This window comes from Biomphalaria glabrata, chromosome 7, assembly GCF_947242115.1.
Source record: "Biomphalaria glabrata chromosome 7, xgBioGlab47.1, whole genome shotgun sequence".
NCBI lineage: Eukaryota > Metazoa > Mollusca > Gastropoda > Planorbidae > Biomphalaria > Biomphalaria glabrata.
Window position 1 is genome coordinate 11725584 of NC_074717.1, and position 24522 is coordinate 11750105.

At 33.5% G+C, this 24522-nt stretch overlaps 2 protein-coding genes across 7 annotated transcripts; one reads left to right on the forward strand and one right to left on the reverse strand.

The window, feature by feature from the left end:
• Positions 1-13: 13 nt before the first annotated feature.
• LOC106067737 (plasmanylethanolamine desaturase-like) lies at positions 14-12637 on the reverse strand. The gene is made up of 5 exons (XM_013226993.2): positions 12313-12637; positions 5263-5382; positions 4938-5029; positions 4459-4677; positions 14-4216 (listed from the first exon to the last, which is right to left on the reverse strand). Exons 1-5 carry the CDS (start codon positions 12467-12469, stop codon positions 3956-3958), a joined length of 849 nt encoding a protein of 282 aa, XP_013082447.1. The 5' UTR covers positions 12470-12637; the 3' UTR covers positions 14-3955.
• Positions 12638-12662: 25 nt separating this feature from the next.
• On the forward strand, positions 12663-22630 carry LOC106067739 (mitochondrial ribosome-associated GTPase 2-like). 6 transcript variants are annotated; one of them, XM_056036932.1, is made up of 8 exons: positions 12668-12686; positions 13025-13207; positions 15342-15521; positions 16402-16549; positions 17659-17774; positions 19303-19524; positions 20479-20617; positions 22182-22630. In XM_056036932.1, the coding sequence occupies exons 3-8, from the start codon at positions 15357-15359 to the stop codon at positions 22601-22603; spliced, it is 1212 nt and encodes a 403-aa protein (XP_055892907.1). In that variant the 5' UTR covers positions 12668-12686; positions 13025-13207; positions 15342-15356; the 3' UTR covers positions 22604-22630. The 6 variants fall into 6 exon arrangements, with proteins under 6 accessions (XP_055892910.1, XP_055892907.1, XP_055892908.1 ...); XM_056036933.1 differs by having other exon boundaries at positions 12684-13037; positions 13131-13223; XM_056036931.1 differs by having other exon boundaries at positions 12684-12869.
• The last annotated feature ends 1892 nt before the right edge of the window (positions 22631-24522 follow it).

Genomic DNA, 24522 nt, shown 5'->3' on the forward strand with positions numbered 1-24522 from the left:
CACAACACATTAATTACATCACAAATGTTTATTACAATCAAATTAGAGACATTTTATAATCTTTCAATTGAATTAAAACAGCAATGTACATCATCTGGAGGCATTCTCTTACTATGTTAATGTCCACACAACAGTAGTGTTCCCATCCCTCTAAACATCAAAATAATACCAAAGTCATTGAATAGAAATCTTTAAAAAAAAAATATATAAAATTAAGATTTGTTTGCCTGACAATGACATGAAAGTTAACACTGGGGCCATTACATAAGCCAAATGACTGAACAATAAAATGCATGGACACTGAAAGCTACTATAAACACTGAAGACTTGAGTTTTAGAACTGCATTTTTCAAAGTCATCCTACATGTTCATTGGGTTTAAAAAAAAAAAAGAGTAGTTTATTACATGCAGAATAAAACTAAATGTGATTACATTGGTGTAGATTTGAAAAATGTTATAAAGCCCATCTCTACGACATGTAAGCCATTCTCCTCCTCCCTGGTACTATTTTGATTTTCAAAGTAAGCAATAACAATTGGTTTAGCAGGCTTGGCATAACTAATACAATATATCAATTTTAAAAATAAAAACTTGAATGGCACGGTCATCCATTGACTCTATTCTAAATACATACAAAAAATCAAATAACAAAGAAGCACTTTGTTCACTGGCTCACTCAGTAAATCATGTTATACAATATTGCTTGAGATGTTTCATAGATAAGGCATTGAAATTTCATGCAATATTTATTTTGTTTTGTCTCCAGGAAAATAATGTTTTCAACTAATGATGTAAACTTTTAATTTCCCCAAGCATCAATTGTGGTAACAGTGAACAGCAGGGTGTGTATGAGAAGCACATTAGCCTCATCCCTTAACTGACATTTACCACCTGATAGAGTAGTCCCCCCTCCTATATCACTTAGAGGGCTCCTTCCATACCATGTATAATCTAGGGTAGCCAGAAACAAACCATTTGAGCAGAGTGTTATGCCTATTGGTGACTGCCTCAATAAATTTGCATATTAAAATGTTAAATTTATATAGTATAATTGGGCATCAAGATAAAATATGAATCCATAAATTTATTTAGGCAACTATTATGTCGTTTAGGCCAATTCTAATAAAAATTTAAACAAGATTTCAATTTTAGTAAAAAATTCTCACTGGACTGGAAATAAAAAGAAAAAACATTAATTTGAATAAGATTAAACATTACCAAATATATGTTGGTTTTGCTACAACAGGGTCATAACAATATCTTAAATAAAAGCAGAGAAGAGTTCTAAGCAGGGAGATAGATGTAACATCAAACAGCAACACTTAATTTACACAACACTTAAGACTTTTATGGTGATTTTGTCTTGAAATGTTCATGTTCTCAGATATTGCATGTAAATTAGCATTTATTAGAAATGATTACTAGAAACAGAGTAACAAAACACAGAGTGTACACAGATGTATAGATATATAGCTTTATAACAAGAAACTTTGGCGCATAACACAATGGCAGGAAGCTGAAAAGATACACAATCATGTACATCCAAATTACTGGACTGGATGAATTAGTTTTTGTATCTTTTTGTTTTGTTTAATATTTATATATATATATATTCATACTCTTGATTGAACAGAGATGTTCAAGTTTTCAATGACATTGTCAAAATACAGTTTACAGTTATGACATGGCCAATGAATTCATAACAACAGTAAATGCATACATAATCTTAAAAATAATATAGACAAATGTTATGACAAATACATTCAAGCTGGTTCAATTAAAAGAAACAAAAAGTATGCAATCATCAAATTTGAGTTTGTGCTAATATATAACATATGCACTCTATATATCAAATTTATTTCACTGAAGTAGAGATTGAAAATAATTTTGTTCATATCTAAATGATAATTGTAATATTCAATAAGGAAACACAATTTTAAGGACCTCAAATGGTCTATTATATAGATATTGCTCAGAAGGTTACAAGTCCAATCGAAATATATGTAAATAATGACTAATTTTGTTCAGCTTTCTACTATTCTAGTACAAAACACAATTTCCACTAAAAACTATACCAATGGTTACCACATCTACGGGATTATCCATGAGCAAAATATTTTATTACAATCAATATACAGTGGTCGTGGTCTATGCACTTTAAAAAAATGTAGAGGCGGTTCTTGAGTCCAGATATTGTTGAGGGCACTAAAACTTTACACTCATCCAATACGTTTACACTAATGCAATGAGCTAAACCAAACAAATCTTGCCAAAATACAATACACTTGTACTTGCATGCTACTCAGAAATAACTAGACCAATAAATTAGTTGTATGGTATGTGGGTGTTACAAGGCTAGGCTTAATTTTCCTCATCTTAGGTCACTCAGGCAAAAAAATACTAGCACCTATACCAGGATTCAAGCTTCTCACACTTCAGTTGGCATTACCTATGCCAAAAACCATGTCCACAATTCTACACTTAGCAAACACAATTATACAGAGGTAGACAAATGATAACTTGGAGAAAATGGAAACAAAATTATTTGTGAAATTAAAATACTAACTTTTCATTACATCATGTTTTTCAATGCACTTCAAGAAAACAAAATTACAATATGTATCAGTATAAAAAAAAATCTGTTATAAAGATTTGTGTTGACACACCTTACTATCTATTTAGTCAATTTTTTATTTTATTTTATACCTAAGTATTTGGGGAAAAGCTTTTATATAATTGAAGAAGTCTAACTTAATGACATTACATAGACAAGAAAGATGTAAAATTTTAAATGTATTGATTCATCTACAAATGATTTCAAAAAAGACTACAACAAAACATAAAATGTAAATTCCTACAGCTATTCTCTCTGTACTTACACAAAGAACACTTAATCTATTCTCAAGCTTAAATTTCACACACGTAGTTGACAGTAGCAAAGTTATAAGCACAGTTGTAATAGCAGTTTGGTATCTGTGTCTCAATACTTTACTAAAGTAGTAAACTTGTTACAAAATATATAGTCTACCACAGGTACTAACTTTGGAACAAGATGATTTAAAGATGTTTAGATAATGTTTTAGATATTCAGAAGCACACTGTAATTTTGTCTTCAGGGACAATAGTTCAGGATTCCAAGGGTTACAGATAAAAAGGGGGGGGGGGTAATTACTGCCATTTTACTGCAACAACAAAACTATTGTTTTATTCAATTAAATGTAAAAAAAAAAGGTGGGACAAAAACAGCCAACATAAAAAAAAATGTGTCTTGGTAGTATAGAATTTTTTTTACAACAAGGCATACTACTGCTAGAAAAATACATAATCGAAAGCATATTATGAAATGTCAAGCTGCATTAGAACATCACACTAAATACAGTTATATACAATATTGAGCTAGCACATTAAAACTTTCATTCAAAAGCCATTCACAAAATAAAAAAAAAAACAGCATTACTGATTTTCATTTAAAAGATAAAAGCCAAGTCAGACTTGGATGATCTTAATGACTGACAGCCCCACAGATAGGGGAGTCAAATTGCTATTTACAATTGAAGCTTGAGTTAGATAAGTTGATTGAAAATTTCTCAGTGATGTGTCCAGGGACTAACAAAAATATACATTTACTAATGCGATTACAACCATAATATCTGATGTCCTTGCTGGGTTCTTTAATTCAAGCATTTATAACAAAGTGACATCCACATAAAGCCTTTATAAAATAGCAATTTGAATATGTAAAAAGTATCCACAGCATTCAATAATGACACAGAACAACACTAGAATAAATAGAACACTTATGCTAAGACAGCCTCTGAGATCAGTTCTATTGTGTTGACATTTGCACCCACACACTAGAGTGTTGTATAAAGTCACTCACATGCACACACTAAAAGAATTTATCACTTTAGAAATCATAACATTAAATAAAAACTTAGTTAACCACCTGCCTTTGTTATTGAACCTTGCTAGCCCAGGCCATGTCATCTGATCGAGGCTTGCTACCAGTGAGGCCTTCTATAAGCGCCTCCGCCTTGCTCCAGAAGCCTATGCTCTCTAAAGGGTAGTTCAACCAGCCGGTGGTGATGCAGTAGTAGGTTTCATGTGGGGAGACATGGTGGATGCGGTGGTGCTTGCGAGGCAGTATGATATGAAGGTCTTGAAGTAAAGTAATATATCTTGGTAAACCAAAGTAGGTGTGAGACCATTTGTGGCACTGAAAAAAAAGCAAACAAAAAAAAAATGAATTATAAATAGAGCCCTCAAATCAATCAGGACACAGTAAGCTAAGAACTGATTGCTAAAAGCTCAATCAGATATTGCACTGACTAAGTCTTCTTGTACAACATGAAATCGTCCACTATCTTTGATTCTTAAGATATTAATATTTTTATTAAACAATGCACATTAGCTTTTTTGTTATATCACAAAAGCAAGATATTTATGAGATCTCCATACCTGATTGGTCAGGCTAACAAAAACTGCCAGCAAAAATAAAAACATTTTCCAGTTGTAGGTTTCTGCTATTTCCTGCGGAGAGCCAGTATAGAACTGGTAAGCTGTATAAGCAATAACTGGTATAGTTACTGCAAAGTTATCCCCATTGGTCTCAATAAAGTCATGTCGTGTGATAGAGGTAGGATCAATGTGGTGCTCCCGAAATGGACGAATAAAGCCCTGCAAATTTAAAAAAAAAAAAAAAAAAAGGCATTAATATTGTAAGAGAATGTCACTCCATCAAGTATTGATCACTGTTTAAACAAAAATGAAAATATAAATGTATGCAGTAGATTAACTATTAAAACTTTTAATCATAAATGAAAATTTTGAAAACAAAGCCTAAAAGCGAAACTAAACAAACAAAAAAATTCTTTTAATATATAAAAACTACATTCCATAAGAATTATTAAATACACAAAAATGCCATAAGCACTTACACTCCCAACTATTGGTAAATCTACAGAGCCCCATGTGTCTGCACCCCAATGAACAAGGCCACTGCAGAAGTCAGCTGTCACAATTCCAAGCACTGCAAATGAAAAAAAAAATTCTGTTAATCAAAATATGAAGTGTTCATATTATGCAACTAATTGTTACAAAAGCTTTAAAAAGCAAACTGCATGAACAAAAAAATCACAATTAATCAGCTATTATTTATTAAATTATTATGTATAATATAATTTTATTTAGCTTTTAAAATTTAACTACACCCCCAAATGCCCTGATACCATGCCAGAAAATGTTGGCTGTATCAATACTTACAGGCACAAACAAGTATCATGAACCACTGGCTTGAGTCAAAGTAGCGTACCAAATAGCAGAAATTTATGATCAATAAAGCTATGCTGACAAATAAGCAAACAGTTTCTTGAAATCTTTTACCTAAAAAGAAAAAAAAAAGGGTTAAAGTTAGGGTTACCTATATTTACCATCTTGCTGGAAAAAAAAAAGCATTGGTGGGAAGCATGGTCAAGAGGTTAAGTATGCTTGAACTTGGCTTAACTACCTATGAAGGGGGCTTGACGCTCGATACCTGACTCGAACAGAGTTGTGTCGCCTAAAGGCAGCCCAGAAAACCTTCTCCCAGATACCCCCTCTCCCTGGTCCACAAATGAGATTGGACCATATGGCTCTGAGCATGATATAAGCATAAAAGTAGCGCTATATAAAAGCTTTTTTTTTTTTAAAGAGAATTGAACAATATGCAAAAATTAAGCTTTTAAACAAATAAAATACAACACTGATATAGAAATGAAGACTTGCACTTTAATTAGTTAAAATGCAACATGTCATATTTGTTCTGTTGTCACAGATAGATATTAACATTAACATACTGTAGACATTAATAAATAATAATGATAATAATAGCGGAGACTGTGTTTATCAAAGTAGACATAGAAGACTATCCTTTTATTTCTGTCCAATCCTTTTACTTTCGCACAAAACATAAACAACAAACAATGATGTAATATCATATAATATTAGCACAATATTACAAGCGCTTTAGTTTTCCTGAATGACTGCCTGGTCATGTAGTATGTGACCACAGCAACATGTACATAGGTCCTGAGTTCAAACCCTGAATGCTTCGTAAATTAAGACCCAATAAACTCTTTTTTTAGACATCAGATGAAGGTATCTTGAGGTAAAACTGGTGACAAATACCAATGTTCAAGTATTAAATGATAAATAAAATGAAAAAAATAAACAATTTAAGCTGTTTGGTTCGTATGTTTCAGACTTTCATTAAAAGTTCAACATTACTAAATAAATTCTATCTCAAACTTCTCGCTATTATTAATCCTATCTCAAACTTACTGCTAGCAGGGTTCGAAAACAGGACCATCAAGACAGCCATCTAGAGCCAATTCCATCCAACTAAACAGTCACCCTGACTGACTCTTCATTAATTTTCCAACTAAGGAGTGATACTAATTTTTGAAATTTCAGCCATAATAAAATACAACTTACAGGATCTTTCTCTTCTTTGGGAGAAATTAGTGGGAGTGACTACTGATGGTGCTATAAATATGGTTGACAGCAAAGAAAAGTAAGAAAGTAAAGTTCCTCTTTCAGACTTTGTGGTCTATAGGGCAGATGATGAAATGGTCAGCTGTTTTTGTGGCCCATGGTTAACGAGGGTGTCATGTGGCCAGCACAACGATCAACCACCTTTACTTTTCCCCAACTAATGTCTGGTATCCATTAGAGCTGGGTGGTGCCCAAAGATCCTGAAATTCAAAATCCCAGTCCTCACCAAGATTCGAACCTAGGACCCCAGGTTCAGAAGCTGAGCGCTTAACCACTCAGCCACCACGCCCCACTTGACAGCAAACGTTTTTAGAAAAGTTGTCAAATCAAATGGAACCAAGCCTCTGTGACTTCATTGAATTATTGACCAAAACAATCTATGTGGCAAGGTGTTCAGTATGCACCTTGTGATGATGGTTGTGTTGAGATTGAAAAATGTTTGTCAAATCCATGTCTGGATAATGTGCCAAGTGCCCAGACAGAGCTGCAACTGGAACTGATTTTTACAAAGCCAGACATCCCTGCTTGACATATTTCAAGTGATTCAGACAATAGATTTCTACTCCATGCTGCCTGCAGAAACTTAATTTAAGAAAACAAGCGTAAAGGATGATAAAAATAATTGCAAGCAATTATTTGTGAGACAAACTTTTCAGTGATGAATCATGCAAAACCCATGTTATGTAACCATCTCACTGACGAACTTCTTGAATTCTAGATTCAGTGTTATGACTTGGTGTCTCATCTATGCAACTTAATATTCAAAAGTTGGTTAAGAATAAATATTTCATGAATTAATCACAGGTTTCTAATGAAAATGGTTTGTCTACTTCCTTTTTAAAAAAAACTTTCATTGACCTGGCCAGTGACACCCCAAATAAGGTACTGAGCATCACTGATCTATTAGATACTATACAAATCTACACTCACTAACACTACACATTCTATATCTCTACATTGGAACATAATTGTCTACAACTTCACAGTCTTCAGTGCGCTCACTACACTAGTAAGTACTAGTGTCTACTAGTGACACTAGTTCACTAGTCACCAGTGACAGCATCAGTTTTGAGTCTAGATTTAGATCTAGAATTGCTACTCTACAGTTCCAGAACTTAACTTCTTAACATTACTCACTTACTCATTTACTAGATAGATCTAGAATTTAACTATTTAAGTATAGATCTAGATCTAGAATCTATAAATAAATTATAATATAACAATTAACATTTCATTTAAAACAATACTCAATTCAATATGACATAGTTATAGATGTGTAGGGTAGAATTAAGAATACTAGCACTAGGTCTGACTAGGTCTAGAAAGAATATAAATTTATTTGAATTACTAATTAGATCTATGATTCTATGATCTATCATTTAGATCTCTATTCATTAGTAATGATTAGTATCATCTAGAATCTAGGTCTAGCCTGTCTAGGACAGTAAATCTAGGTCTATTATATATAGATCTAGATAGAATCTAGTTTATCTAGATACTCAGTATTATCTTATCTTATATCTTATATAATACAGACGTTACTTCAAAAAGAAGATGATTACGTCCTACGCGTCATGCATTTAGTCATGCATATTAACCAAAGACTTAAATTCTGCCAAGTCACTGGTTTTCCTGGCTAGCTCAGGCAACCCATTCCATGTTCTAATACTAATAGCACTAGGGCTAGGGAAGAAGGAGTATTTGTACAAATTTGTCCTAGTATATGGGACGAGGAATGTGCCTTTATATTTGTGTCTTTCAGAGTATTTTATTAAATTTTGTTTTTGTATAAAATAAAATTTGAAGATTATGGTTCAGTGTTTTATGTATAATTGCTACTTTACTTTTGAGTCATCTGTCCTGAAGGCTTTCTAAATTTAGTGATTTTACTAAAGGTGTTACTCTAGTTAAGTGTGAATATTTGTTTGTTATGAATCTCACTGCTCTATTTCAATTTAATGTTATCTTGAGTTGAGGGGTCCCAAACGGAGGATGCAATTCTATTATTGGCCTAACCAAGGTTAAATAATATTTTAGTTTTATGTTCTTATTTGATTTATAGAAATTTCTTTTAATAAATCCTAATGCTTTGTTTGATTTTTTTTATAGTTTCATCAATATGTGGATTCCATGACAGTTTTTCATTTATTATAACACCTAGGTATTTTGCGTTTTTAGTCTGTGTTACTGGTTTGTCATGAATAAGATAAGTGGAATTAATTTGTTCTGGTTTTTTTGTTACTCTTAACAACAGACATTTTTCTGGGTGGAAGGACATGCTCCAATTTGATTCCCATTTCTGTAATTCATCTAATTCTCTTTGTAAAATATCTGTGTCTTGTGTTGTTTTTATTGTTCTATATATTATGCAATCGTCTGCAAATAATCTGACTTTTGTTCCTGAGGTAATGCAATTTGGTAAATCATTTATGTAAATTAAGAAAAGTAGTGGACCTAAGACAGTTCCTTGAGGTACACCTGAGTTTACTGTTATCGGTGTTGATTTAGAACCATTTATTATTACAGTTTGTTCTCTCCCTATCAGAAAATCTTTAATCCACTGATGCAATGGACCATTAATGCAGAAACATTTTAATTTTTTAAGCAAACTATGGTGGTGAACTTTGTCAAAAGCCTTGGAAAAATCTAGTAAGATAGCATCTATTTGTTCACTATTATCTAAACCTTTTGAAAAGTCATTAGTTATTAGTTGTGTTTCACATGATCTATTAGATATCGAAGCAGGACGTTTTGGCGCCGCCGTTTTGGCGCGAAGGTCGTTTTGGCGCGAGCCGTTTTGGCGACGGGACGTTTTGGCGCGAAATACATTATGTACGTTTATTGTATTATTTCTTTTAAAAGAATTATTCATATCTATGTTTTGCATGAGTGTTTGTGTTAAGACATATTTTTCACGTATTAAATGTAAATGTGTGTTTGTTTTTCACATCATTTTCTATAATAAACATTTTGGCTTGTGTATGTGTGTCTATTAAGAGGCACACTTTTATTTTCAAAAAAGGTTTTTTAAGATATTTCTTTAAAATTAAAAACAAAATGAAACGATGATAGACTAAAAATTGATGCAATTATTTGTTTATTTAATAACTGTAAGGTATCTCCAACTATACATACCAAACACTTGCTAATATAAGTAAAAATATAATACATGTACCATGTTTCTCAAAATACAAGTTAATTATACATAGACACCATGGTTATTTGCCTAAGTCGCTGGAATTCAAGGGCTCATTAAAAAAAAGCTACGTGCTTATTAAATTATCGTCAAATGATATCTCGCGCCAAAACGTCCCGTCGCCAAAACGGCGGGGCCAAAACGTCACGTACCGGATCTATATTTCCTAAAGCCATGTTGGTATGGGGTGAGGACATTATGTTTATCTAAGTGGTTTATGTTTCTACATATTATGTGTTCTAGGATTTTACAAGTGATGCTGGTAAGTGATACTGGTCTGTAGTTTCCTGGGTCAGATTTTTCTCCTTTTTTAAATAGGGGGGTGACATTAGCTTCTTTCCAGTCCTTTGGTACTCTGCCCTGGTTAAGCGATGCCTGAAAGAGTATTTTGAACACTGGGGCTAGCTCATTGCTTAGTTCTTTGAGTAATCTAGCGGGAATACCATCAGGTCCAGACTCTTTATTTGGTTTGGTGTTGGCTAATAGTTTTTGGATTCCATTTTCTTGTACTACTATATCTTCTATGTTGTCTACTTGGTTCAAATTAAGTAATATGTCTTTGTCTCCTGGGGCTGTGAATGCTGATGCAAAGTATTTGTTTAGGATGTTTGCTTTAGTTTCATTATCATTATGTATTATGTTATGTTCATCTTTTAATGGCACTATGCCTGTTGTTTCCATTTTCTTAGACTTAATCTATGACCATAGGTTTTTGTTGTTATCTTTAGATATTACATTGTTTATGTATTCACTCTGCAGCTGTCTGCTTACTTTTTGGGTTAGGTGTTTAATTTTTATATACTTTTTGTAAACTCTTTCTGCCTTAGTTTCTTTAAATTTTCTATTCCTTCTGTTTACAAAGCTTCTTTAGTCTATTATTAAACCAGCATTTATTTATTTTTGTTTGATGTGTATTTAGTTGGTATATGATTTTCTATAAAATGCTTTTAAGATGGTTTTTAATGAAATTCCAGAGGTCATCGACTGGTTGGTTAATGTCTTTTTCTAATAAGAATGTTTGTTAAAAGTTTAATGCAGCTTGGTGTAGTTGTGTTAGGTTACATTTATTCCAGAGTAAGATTTTTCTTTTGGGTTTTGTATTGGCTACTGCTTTTATCTGACTGTATTTTTATGATCTCATGGTCTGATAGACCAGGGATAATATCATATTCGACTACTAATCCAGGTCTGTTGGTTAAGAAGAGATCTAATGTGTTGTTTAATCTAGCTGGCTATTTAATGATTTGATAGAAACTTAGGTTGTAAAGTGTAAAGTTTCTATGAACAGCTCATTTATTAATGTCCTTAATGTTTTGGTGTTTATCTATGGTTAGTGTTTTCCAATTTATATCAGATAGGTTGAAATCACCCATAATCCAAAAAACTGCATTTTTATTTGTCTCTTTAAGTGTAGTAAACTGATTACATAGTTCCTGCATGTATTCTAAACTAGAATTTGGTGGTCTGTAAATACTGCCTATAATTAGGGATGTTGAGGTGGTATTAATTTTACAAAATGTTGATTCTATATTTTTTGAGTTAGGTAAGGTAATTTCTTCTGCTATAAGAGTGTTTTTTTTTTATTGCTAAATGAACTCCTCCATGATTATCAGCCCTATCTTTTCTAAAAATTTCATAATTACTATTGAAAATTTCTGCATTATAAATTTCAGGGTGTAGCCAAGTTTCTGTTCCTGCAATTATGTCTGGTTTCTCACATTCTAATAAAATTTCTAAGTCTGCTGTTTTGTTCCTAATGCCTTGAAAATTTATTACTAAGGTTTTTGGGTGTTTTGGTATTGCTTCTTTAGTAGGTTTGTTTAGTGAGGCTGTTGTATTAATTTTAGTAGATTTAGGTTTAACAGGAGTGGATCTGGCTAGTGGTTGGAGAGTTTGGTTTGGGATGGTGTTTAGGATGTTGTATGGGTTAGAACTGTCCGCATCAAAGGAATCAAACAGTCCTGATGTTAACTGAGGTAACCCACATGGTACACAGTACCATGATGCGTCTTTGTTGCCTTTCTAAGGCATAATATACAGGTATATTCATATGGAGACATGATGCATGGTACCATTCATCGCAGGTGTCACATTGAATGGCTTTCTGTTCCATGGTGCATACTTTTTTTGCAGATGTTGCATCTATCCTTAGATCTAGTTCTAGGCCCTGGATTTGATTCTACATCTCCTGCTATTAATATTAACAGTAATAGGTATTTATTTCTGCTGTGTCTGATTGAGAACTTCCATTTGTGATGGGTAATCTTCTTTAATGTTATGGATGTGTATGTTAGATTATTTTGAAGTTGCATTGATCTAAAATCTAAAGTGTGATGATTGATTATGACTATATTAGACTATATGACTGTAAGTTGAGTGTAAGTGACTGTTGTTTCCTTTTTTAGCTTTACTAATAGTAATACTATTACTACTAATTAATAGTTAATAATTAATACGTAATCTAGAATGCCTCTCAACATACTTTAGACATAGGGATCTAGATCTAGACAATAAGATTATATCATTATAAGATATCTATCAAATCTATAACGTAGAATGACGTAGAAAAAAAATCTCTACCTAACCTGCAGTGTATTTACTAGCAAGCTCTTTGGCTCCTGCGTGTTCCGGACCCCACCTAGGTTTTTTGGCAGCATCTCCCTCAGAATACTGTATGTTATCATTAGGATCCTCCTCTGTCATTGAATTTGAAAATATATCTGTATCCGATTTTACTCCCATTGTGTTTAGATCTAGAGTAATCTAGACTATGTAGACTCTAGTTTAATGTAAGTTTCAAACAGTCACCTAGCCTAGAGACAGATCACTATTGACGGTAGTGATATCCCCGAGGACCGCAGATACTGGCTGGCGTGATAAATAAAACGTTTCCTGATTGGTAGAATTTCTTTCTATGGGTCTAGATCTGTCTAAATCTAGTGAATCTAGTCTCAATCTAGTGTGTATCGGCTAGGGCTAGATCTATCAATGTTTTCAATCTGGGCCTACTAGAGTTTTAACATTATTATAGATTCTATATCTATATATTATAGATAGACGTAATCAAGATAGATCTAGATCTATCATCACAATTCAATTTTTAAAGATAAAGGCAAAGGGGTGTTACTGGAGTGTTAGACTGGTAGACTTATCCGACTAGACTTGAATAGAGTCCAGTCTAGTGACAAGTCTAGTCACTCTAGTGACTCTAGTACTCTAGTCAAGATTATAGATTTATACTATTTATAGCCTAGTGATTAGTTGATAGATCTAATTCTAAATCTACTCTTGTTGTAGATTACTCTAGAAAGTAAAGCCATACAAATAAAATATATAGATCTAGATTAGATCTATAGACGTTACAGTCCTTATGACATTATGATTATCTAGATTTAATTTATAGTCTAGATTTTAATTCATCGCATTCTGATAGACTGATTGTATTGTTACTGACGGTGGACCGTGGTGATACTTTGAGAGGCATGCTTTTTATCACGTAATCATACCATGTTTGATATTTAAGTTTAGAAGCAAGCAGAGTACTGCTCTTTGACCTCATCACCTTAACCCAGGCCCCAATGATAAGAATCCTGCCAGTTGTGTTGTGCTCAGTATTAATATTGATCTATTCTACTTCTAGATCTAGGTCTATATTCTATATCTATAAAATCTATAGTGACTATAGCGTTTCATGTATCAATCTAGATGATCTATAAATTCTAGACCTATCAAGACATGCATGTGACTTATCAGTGACAGCATATTTTATTATATTAGAATTCAATAAACAGCCTACATTCCTTAAGAAAAACTAAAGCAAAAAATTATCATATATAATATATGCTCACCAAATTGCAAGGAAGGGTTAATAAAATATGTTACACTTTGATCTGTTTTCATACCATTTGGTAGGCTCCATTAATAAAGTAAATTAGCAAGAATCCAAGCAACAACTTGAGAAAAACTAATTTACACTAGTTTTAAACTGCATATATAGCAAGTTAAACAATATTTTTAAAACTACAAATAATGTTGACAATGGCTTTAGATTTTCTTGGAAAGTAAGGGTAAACACAATACACATTTCTCATCAATAAGCTCGTTTCTTAACTTACTCTGGATTAATATGATGCTTGAAAATGATTGTTCAAATAATGTGTGGACTCAAATAAGGAAAGAACAGCAAGTGCTAGTTTCTTCAGTTTGATCATATGAACCAGGAATACTATTCCAGAAGTTACAAAATAAAAACATCTTCCTTCTTCAGCTCTCAGAGCTGGCAGATTTTGCTGTAAACATAAGTCACTTTTTTTTTCTTCAATGTCTCAAAATTGTCAAAAAGACGTATGCTTGAACTTTGAATGCCATAATTCTTTTATTTTAAGTATAGCAACTGCTTTTCAAAACTGCCTTTATATTAATATTAAAGGTCAAACATTTTATTTCAGTTACAGTGGCATTGAGAGTGTTTTTTTTAAAATAAAGTCTAATGTCGCTTTGTTTGTAAAGTATTTCAACCTGCAGAGAAAAGCTAACTTCATGTTTAACACTGTTGTTCTGAAATAGCAAATATATCAATCTTAGAATTATTTTCTTGCAATATTTCAGTAGACATGGAAAGTAAATCAGAGTTTCTCTTACAAAAACTTTGGCAAAAAGCTACAGTTTGTTTTGAATGAAATTAATTATTCTACTATTGAAAAAAAAATGTTTCTGTTTCTTCGTAACTGACAATTAAACTAATTTAGATGAGTTGTAACATCCAACATGAAATAAATTCCAATAAAAACATATCATTTCATTACACACTTTTCTCAAGAAGAAATACTTTTATTTCAGTAAACAGTAAAGGAAACGTTTAAAAACAAAACCCCTGTTATGCAGCAGATTATCTGCATACTCACTCCCTACCTCAATTAGAAATACCCTATAACTCACACATACGTATGCCACACACAAATTACAAAATAAGTAAAAACTCTGACAGGGCAAGTTAATAAATAATATTTTGTTCCTGCACTAATCTTTTAGTCAAAGAGCGTATGCGGCTTGAGAGCCGCAGTTCACCACCACGCTCTAGGTCAGAGATAATGCACTTTTTCTACACAATTCTTGTAGACTGGAGAAACAGTACATCCTCCAACAAGAAATAATTATTGGTCACATGACTTTCTATGTTTTCAATGGCCACCCTTGCTTATTTCACTTTAATTTAAATGCCACAAATAGTACATCTGATATTTGACTTGCACTTTTTTTTTGTTAGAATATTAGCAGAATATTTGTTATAAGCACAGAAAATGCATTTCTGAATCTCAGAATATAGGAAAAACAAACTTTCAATATTCACATAGTTTTTTTTAAAGACTAGTCTAGATGATAGTACTCTATATATTGAATTTCAGCTTAAAGTCTATCCATTCTTTACAAGATTTCAAAGTTTGTAAATATGAAAATAATTTTTTTTATAATGAAAAGTAAAAAATCTAGTCTAGCAGCTTGAAATGTCACAATTTGTTGAATTGCATCTCTATACACAATATGTTACCATTTATTTTAAAGTGTTTCATAATCCATACTTAAAATGTTCATTATCTCCTCTTTTTTATGACAGAGTTAAGTAACCAACATGCTGTCCTACAGCATACGAAAAGTTCTCATCACTAACTGGAGATCAGCTAATCTTGGGCAAGATGTATTTCACTTTGGAAGAAGTCTGATTTGCTCAAGGTGTTATTCTTTAGTAGCTAAGCATCTTTTGCCAAAAAAAGGCAAGGGCATTGAAGACAAAAAGGTTTGTTGTCTGTTGATTTTGTTGTTCATGTTATTAAGCTCACAGGTCTTTTAAAATGAATTTGCTTAAAGCAAAGGTAAATAGGTCTTGACTTAGGACACATGTGAAGAACAGAAGAAAAAAAAATAACAAAACAGGCTCTAAATTACAACCCACAGGGGAAGAGAAAGACTGAGAGACCAAAGCAAACATCTAGGAGATTGGTAAAAAAAATATGGCCTAGTACTGTTACAGCCTTATGCTACCTGTACACTGGGAATCAAGGACACATTTAATGGATCATAGATTACTTTCCAAAAGTTAGATACGTTACAAAAGTTAGTCAAGCCCTCAGAAGACTCATCTACAGGAGCAGTGCAGTAAAATTCAATCACTTAGTTGACAAGGTATAAAAGAACTTGCAAGGAATTTATTAAAGAATGTTGAACAAACCATCCACAAGGTAAAAGTTAGATCATAAGCACAGTGTGATGTGTGGGAATATCTGGTTTAAAAAAAAATAGCCGAGATAAAAAGATGGTTAAAATTACTCAAAGTTAATTCAACCCATGTCTAACTTCAAGTAATCAAGAAAAGAAATCTGGATCATTTACACGAGCGAGTGTTTCCCAAACTTTTTCCTTAATGGAATACTTCGCACATTCTGAATATTTAACAGAACACTTTGCTTATTTTTTTAGCATGATTAATTCTCATGGTGGTCTGATACTTAATTATTCCAGGAGTTTCGGGAACACCTGTTCAGGCCTTGCGGAACACAGTTTGGGAAACACTGATCTACATTGAATGAGAAAATGAAGTACTTTGAGACAGATTAGTACAATTAATATCAAGTGAATTTTGAGTTCATGACCTCTTGCCTTTATCATTTTTTTTTCAGTCGCACCATTTTGTGGACTATTTGGAAGTAGAAGTACAAGGGGGTAAAGGAGGTGATGGTATGCTTTCATTCCAGTCTCTACCTAAGAAAGAGTGGGCTGGACCAGACGGTGGCAATGGAGGCCATGGTGGCCATGTTATTTTTAAAGGTGGTCTTTATTTCTCTTTTTTCTCTGTATATGATATACATATATATTCAGTTAATAATAGTTATATTAAGCCTTTGCAGATTGGCTGTTTTTTGGTGCTCTCACCATTAATGAAACAAAATTTCTAAATGGCTTTAAATAACCTGTTTGTAAAGGATAAATATATTAATGTCATATAATTATGGTAGATCTAGTATCATGTATCTCTGCTTGTCTCTCTGCAGATATATTGCCTTATTACCTATATACGTATTGTTTAGTCAGTGCATTTATAATTATTATTATTATTACAGACAGTTTTTGCTGAACCATTATTTTACCCAACAGAACTTTTTCAAATAAACTTAAGTTGAAAAAACTTCCATAAATCGAACCTTAAATCACTCATAATGTTTAGTCTAGTTTTGTAAACATTTTCTCTAAATGGAGTAATGCTCAATCACTAAAAGTAAATAAAAACTTACCAAAGCCTAAACCAAACTTTTCAATCTTGAATGCTTTAATTACTCAAAAGTTTCAAACATCTTTATCAACATGTAAATAGAAGTATTTAAAATGTACATATACAAAAACAATTATTGAAGAAATGGAATAGGGTTATATATTAGAGTCTTGGGGGGGGGGGGGGGGATTCCATAACTACTAAAAATGGAGAGTGTGTGTGTTTTTATGGTGATGATGGGAAGAGGTTAGCCATTGGTTGTGAATGACACAACATTAGTGGCATTGTCGTCACTTGGTTTTAGTTAGGACAGACGACTCCAGAGCATAAGACTAAAAGGCTGTGTTATTGTAGTGAGTTAGATTTTGTTAAAAAAAATATAATTACTAAAGTCTACCACATTCATTTCATCATAAGTAGATTTTGTCTATATTATAAATAAAGTTAGTATTGTTCACAAAGAAATTTATTCAAGTTTTTTTAAGTTAACTAGTCCCTACTTCACAAAATCTCACTAATCATGAAATGACGCTAGAATGGAACATCATATATATATTTTCAATAGGTAATTTTGCAACCTTTGACAGTCAAAAAATATTAAGATTTTTTTTTTTTTACTGACATAAATGACAAAAGTTAAATGTGCTTTCCATTTTATGTTTTGCAGCTAGTCACAATAAGAAATCCTTGAATCATCTAAGCAATAAAGAGATGGCACTCAATGGAAGAAAAGGACTATCAAAACAAAGAGATGGAAAAAATGCAGAGCATCGATATATTGATGTAAGCTAATCTTCACTTCTGTAAATATATCCCACTAGATTTTGTTTTTGTATTTTTTCTAACAAGACTTAAAAGTTTCAATTAGTATTATCCTTTTTTTGTTCTTCACTATTTTATAATAGTATTTAGTATATATGTTAAATAATGATGACAAAAGTATTTTATCTATATTGATAGCATATTCAAAGCTTCTATTATTATATTACCATTGCCAAGTTTAAATTTTAGTTTGTAATGTAATCTAAACATTTGTTAAGTTCATATGGTCTTAAAGGTTTTATTTTTGTTTTTTTACTTTTGTATTGCATATTTTTCATGCTTATAGCATGCAGTCAGGGTGGCAAAAGTTGAAATGCATATGTTCCAAATGCTTCTTTTTCCAACAAGTTGTGTTCTTAGAGTCATAGTCTGTGCTATGAAAACAGCCCTTGTTACCTAGCTCAAGACCTTATAACTACCTACAAAATTTTTTATGGACTCGATAAAATAATATTAGCATAGTTAGACCATGTGCTTTGTGAATATTGCACACACTTTACCTTGAAAGAAGTCAGTCAACATGAACATTGATACTATCACATTAACACGTCACATACAAATCTTATATTGGTTTTTGTAAATGATTTATTAGTTTTACTTTTACTGACATTCTATTTTAAGTGTAATTATAAACACAAACAGTTGTTACCCTGTGTTGATGGAAGGTTTAACCCTGGGTTTGTGAAATTTTGAATAAGAATGTACAATGTAGGGTTTGGAGACATTAGTGAAAAAAGGAATGCTAAAATAGATTCTCTTGACTTAAAATGTTTGTCATGCTGTAAGTTCCACAACCTGGCAGCCAAGCGTGAAGCTTGTTTCAATACTGTAAAGCCACAAAAGCTGGACTGGTTTAGACACACTGGTGAAAAACATTCATTGGAGGGAACAAGCCATGGTGGTCAGATTAAAAGATGATTGCAGAATGTGACTGAGTTGACCTTCCTGTTTTGTTATTCTTAAGCTAAAGGTTTCTGACCCTGGAGAGTAGATAACCTTGCTCACATTGTCACAGAAACATGCACACAGACACACCAAATGAATGTAGAGCTTACTTAGAATACAACTACAGTTGAATTACTAATTCATGTATTGGATAGAAAATAATTGAATAAAGAAATATCTGCTGTCAATATCTCTTTTCATCACTGAACCCTTTACTTGCATTTTGTGATTACTGTGAATGAGGCATGAAACCAAGAGGCTTTACTCCTTTCAACTAGAAGCCATCCACATTAGCATAACTTAGGACATACATTTTATTCCTTCACATTGTCCAAAGATATTTTCCTTTTGTGATCTCCCCCTGTTTCCTTAAGTCTTGATAAAAACTGGAAACATTTTGTGCGAAAAAAAATTTTTTAAGAAGTTTTATTATCTAATATGTAATTCTGTGGGGGGAAAAAAAAACTATTTTTAATTTAAATAGTAGATTGTGTGTATATTTTACTAAAATTGTTTACATTCTATCACTTGTGTGTTTCTATAGGTGCCTCTCGGAACTGTTATAAAGGCAAAAGATGGGCAACTGTTAGCTTCACTTGACAATGATGAAGAATTTTTCATTGCTGCCCGAGGTGGCGCAGGGGGCAAAGGAAACTACTTCTTTCTGAGCAATGAAAACCGAGCACCTGCCATTGCTGAATTAGGGGCCCAAGGACAATGCAGAAATCTTTATTTAGAACTGAAGACCATGGCATATGCTGGCCTGGTGAGATGATGCATTGTGTTTTTCTACATATTTATAGCTGTTAAATTTTGTTTCCTTGTTGTGAACCCTATGACCAGTGTGAATCCTCTGGGATCCACTTTCTTTCTTTGGATTTTGAATTTTCACTTAGCATTCTACAAAAGTAGCTTGTCATTAAATGAAATCATTTTTTGAGAGACTCCATTCTAATTGCAGTTAAAGGATCAACTTATCAGAATGGATACGCTTGTCATATTTACTAGTTCTAATTTACAGTATATATGTGGATTGTTTCCCCTATCACATTCCACTTACCCTATAACAAAAGTCTAGAGTTAATGAGAAAGCCAAGTTGTCTTTATAATCTTACTCTCTTGCCTAGATGGTGTTTTGAGACTTTTTCTTTTTTGTTAAGAAACTTGTGGATGCTACTGATCAGTTAAGTAGTACTTCCTATATAATGAATATATCTCCTTTGATAACATCTTTTTTATGCTCACTCTTTAATTAGTACTGGTAGTATCAGTTTTGCCACAAAAAAAAAAAAGGATTAAGAGCCTAAAAACTACTTACTTTTTATTAACATATATATGTTGATTTGGTAAAAAACTTTAATTGCTTTAGCTAATTTTGTTGTCATCTGCCATCAAATAGAAACACCTGGCTTCTGATTTCTTTTCTTAATACTATAGCCTGATAAGAATTGGACTATTTTGAATGTAGAATTCTGCTATGTTTCTTTTAATTGCCAAATTGTTATTTTTAATGCAAATGAATAAATCCTACTAGTTAGATTGTACCATAAAGTTAATTTTAAAGTGCAAATTTGATTGTTCAAGTAGTTTTTAATCTTCCTTTTTTAATAATGAACCAAAAGTGTTTTACTTCGTATATCTGTTTTTATAGTTAATATGTTATTGTAATGTTACATTCTCCATCAGTATTTATAAAATGGAACTTCAACTATTTTCATAGATTGGCTTCCCAAATGCTGGTAAATCTACTTTGCTTCGAGCTATATCACGTGCACAGCCCAAAGTGTCTGCTTATCCTTTTACAACTCTAAATCCCCACATTGGAATGGTTCAGTATCAGGATCATGAGCAAATAGCTGGTAAGCAAGGTCGTTGTCTTCAATACTAAAACATTTGCTTCTAATAGATTGCTGGTATAAGCAAGGTATTGCTTGTATGTTTGGATTGTTTGGTGTCAATGGGATGATTGAGTGTGCAATATGCTGGGTCATCAAAGATAAATCAGAAACAGACATGCAACAAATAGACAATAGAGAAAGATACAATAATAAAAAAATTATAAGATGTTTATTTACATAAAAGATGAAGAAAATAAAGGAGTGGAGATTGCATCATATCTCTTAATGGGAATATTTAATCATAACTCTTAGCACTAGTATGAGAGAGAGTGTTCTTTGCTCTTGAACTTGTCTTAGAATTCTATTGACATCGTAGCTGGCTGTGCTCCTTGGTGGAGGGCTTGCAGCTCGAGGTTTGCGCTTTAGCGGGTAGAGGGTCACCAGTAACTCAGTGCTTGTGGAGTGTCAATCCAAAGTCAATTGGTTCGGTTGTGGCCATAGTAGTGCGGGTGGCAGACTACCGTGGGCACGAAGAGTACTGCAGGCAGAGCTGATCTACCATGGGCGGTATTATCGACAGGAGCAGTAATGTGCCATTGTAGAGGTGGTCATAGTGGTAGTACTATCAAGTAGTAGTAGTGACTGGTCTACATGGCACCTGGTATTCCAATGGAAGAGAGAAATATGAATAGAATGTATCACTCGTTTGTCAGCAAGCTGGAGAAATGACGAAATATGTAGATTTCTAAATAAGGCAGATTTATAAAGGTACCAGAAGAGATAGGCGAAAGGGGGGGGGGAGCAATTAAAGGTTCTCCACCACACTGATAGATTGACTTAATAAGATTTAAAGTCACACCTAGGATTATTAAGTGAAGTGTTAAAACAAATTATCTTCTTTACCAAAAGAAGAGGGGGGGGGTATGGGGTGGAGAATAGCTTATAGAGAGGAGTAAAACTTGGAAGTATGGGGTGGGTTATGTGTGCTTGGTAACGTCCAGTTGGTGTCAACAATGACTGCCATACACCTGGCGCCCATGACCAGCACCCGTCCTTGGACAATGTTGTCTTTCCTTCATCAGGGGTGATAAGTGAAAGGGCGCAACAACATGGTTGCCAGCTAATGTAATTAGTCATGCGAGAAGAAAAAGTAGGGCTTGGTGGTAAAATTCAACATAGAAATTGGGAATGATCTAAGTGGAATTAATAAATAATAATTAATGCTGTGATAAACTTGAGTGACACTGTAAGCAATCTTTTGACCTGTGACAAATACAAAAACATTTGCTTTCTAATAGATTGCTGGTAAGCAAAATTTTTATGTTTTCAATACTAAAACATTTTCTTTCTAATATACTTGTGGATAAGCAAGGTTGTTGTTTTTTTTTTGTGCTAAAGCATTTGCTTTTTAATAGAAAGATCTGTTTGTTTTCACCACATTTACTTTTTAATAGAAAGATCTGTTTGTTTTCACCACATTTACTTTTCACTTTTCTTCTCTTGACGGAGCCATGTTTGTAAAACAAAGTTCAACTTAATGTAGATTTTCTTTCTTACTATCTAAGAAAATATTTTATGTTTCCAGTTGCGGATATTCCTGGTCTTATTCCTGGAGCTCACCAGAACAGAGGTCTCGGCATCTCATTCTTGCGTCACATTGAACGCTGCTTGTGTCTCATTTATGTGATTGACCTGTCTATTGAGGAGCCCCTTGAACAACTTAATTGGCTCAGGTTTGAGCTAAATCAGTATCAGCCTGGATTGGCCGACAGGCCGAATCTCCTGATTGGTAACAAAATTGATGTCATAGGAGCAGCTGAGAAACTGGAGTATCTAAAACAAGAAATGAATAAGATCAGAAGTGAGGAGGGAAGTCATAGTCTTACCAAGACAATGCCTGTCTTAGGACTCTCTGCTAAAAAGTTTATTGGAATAGAAGAATTTATTGAAAATTTAAGGTTGATGTATGACACATATAATGAAGAAAATACATTACAATGTAAATAAAACCAATTACTATCTGGCTTTGTTTAATTGTGGTCTAGGTTTTGCTTTATTAGCATTTTTGTTCATGTTTCTCTTTCTCATTTTGTTATTTCAATAAGAGCGAAATATAATGGCATTTTAAAAACTTGTTCAAACTTTCCTGTGTCTCATTACTTCATGATATCACAAGGCCTCAGTCAAATCGCCACACTGGATGATAGTATGGACCTCACTAGAACACATTTCACTCACAAGTATGGAAAACCTGATTTCCATACCTATCAGTTCGAATTAATGGCCAGAAATGATAAATGCCTGATCAAAAAAAGTGTTTAATTAGAATTATGATGAGCTTGTAAGATAGATATAATAAGCTAAACAAAAAAAAATTTAAGTTTCAGAAAAAAAAACGGGAATTAATCAAATGGCTTTAAAAAAAAATATTCTATGTTATGAATCCAGGCTCTCTGCAAACTGCACCACACACCACTAACTTAAAGAACTTAACTCAGGGCTCCAAAGTAACGTAACAGTTTAATGTCTAATAAATTACAGCCAATTACTGAACAATTGGCAACATGTAGCACAGGCTGTTCAAATATCTCTCCGTATCAACCGTACCGCTGTATTAACTCTTGCACTAGCCTCTCCATCTCGTTCCGGGCTTGCAATGGGTTTAACACTCAACAGTTCACGACTGACTTCACACACTGGGCTCGTTGTGTCGGACTCGATCACAGACCAAGATCAAGACGCCGTTCGTCTCAACTGTACTTTGATAGTACTCCGCACTGAACCGTCGTAATGCTCCGTACAGAACCACACCGCTGAACCACACTGAACTGTGCTGTAGTCGACCGGACTGTAGTGAACCTTGAACCGTGCTGTATAGAACCCTGTTTCTCAAGGGTCTTGACTGCGACACCTCCGTTCTTTATATAGGGTCCCTACTGGCCTTCTAGAACCGGACAGAACATCGCTCGACCATTCTGGGTGGTCAGATAACTACATCCCTCGTGACGCTCCTGAGCTCTGTTCACGACGCCGATCCTTCCCGAACCGTCATGTTGACACTTGTCACGGTTGACCGCTTTTCTAGCGCTGGCCTGGGGCGATTTGCGTCGACTGACTACCCACATACCACTACCTCCATCTGTGCCACCACCAGGTTTATAACAATATGTATTTGGCAGATTAATTTTAAAGTTGAGTTCAAAGTAAAAATAAGTGAAGTTTATCTTCTGAACATAGACAATAATAGAATTTACTCATCTCTGAAGCCGACTGTCAACGAGGGTGTTGGTCAAGTGGCCAGCACAACGACCATCTGCCTTTAATTTTCTCAGTTGCTTTTTAACAATATGAAGGATCAAGGCTGCTTATAGTTTTAGCTGTATTTTGTCTAGCATTTGATCTTGTTCACACTTTAATAATTGGTCAAAACATTTCTAAGTTTTGTGACTTTTTGCTTACAAATTTATTAATTCAACCCCCCTATTAATAAGAAAACAGAATAGACTAATCTTACCAAACTTCAAGGGCAAATCATGGCAAGACTGCACTACAACCAGCAGTACCATGCTGGTATGGACAGTGTAGAGGGAGTAAGGGACTGCTTATTTAACAGCTGCGCTGGCAGAGGCAATAATTTTTAGCCGCGCTGAAAGGTGGTCGGAGTAACTCTTTTAAAGACCTGTTTGCTTTATCAACATAAAAAAGAGCCCTTGGCAGCATGCAGCTAGCGAACGAGACGAGATCTCTTTTTAAAAAAGCTCCGGAAATCGTTTTTCAGACTAAAAAACGAAATCTACAGCAGAGAACAGCAACAAGAAAACTTTCAGCGACCACCGATAGCGAAACTATTATAATAATGCAGTATTTCCCCTGGCTACGCAGCCCCAGCGACCTACTTATTTTGCCACATCCAGCGCAGACATAAC

Bases quoted from the DNA above. Each gene is read 5' to 3' on its own strand.
- LOC106067739 (XM_056036935.1), top strand. From the start codon at position 15,357: ATGCTGTCCTACAGCATACGAAAAGTTCTCATCACTAACTGGAGATCA. The intron at 15,522-16,401 runs GTTTGTTGTCTG...TTTTTTTTTCAG, and splicing joins AGGGCATTGAAGACAAAAAG to TCGCACCATTTTGTGGACTA. The intron at 19,525-20,478 runs GTGAGATGATGC...CTATTTTCATAG, and splicing joins CCATGGCATATGCTGGCCTG to ATTGGCTTCCCAAATGCTGG.
- LOC106067737 (XM_013226993.2), bottom strand. From the start codon at position 12,469: ATGGGAGTAAAATCGGATACAGATATATTTTCAAATTCAATGACAGAG. The intron at 5,383-12,312 runs GTTAGGTAGAGA...TTTTCTTTTTAG, and splicing joins TGCTAGTAAATACACTGCAG to GTAAAAGATTTCAAGAAACT. The intron at 5,030-5,262 runs GTAAGTATTGAT...TTTCATTTGCAG, and splicing joins CATGATACTTGTTTGTGCCT to TGCTTGGAATTGTGACAGCT.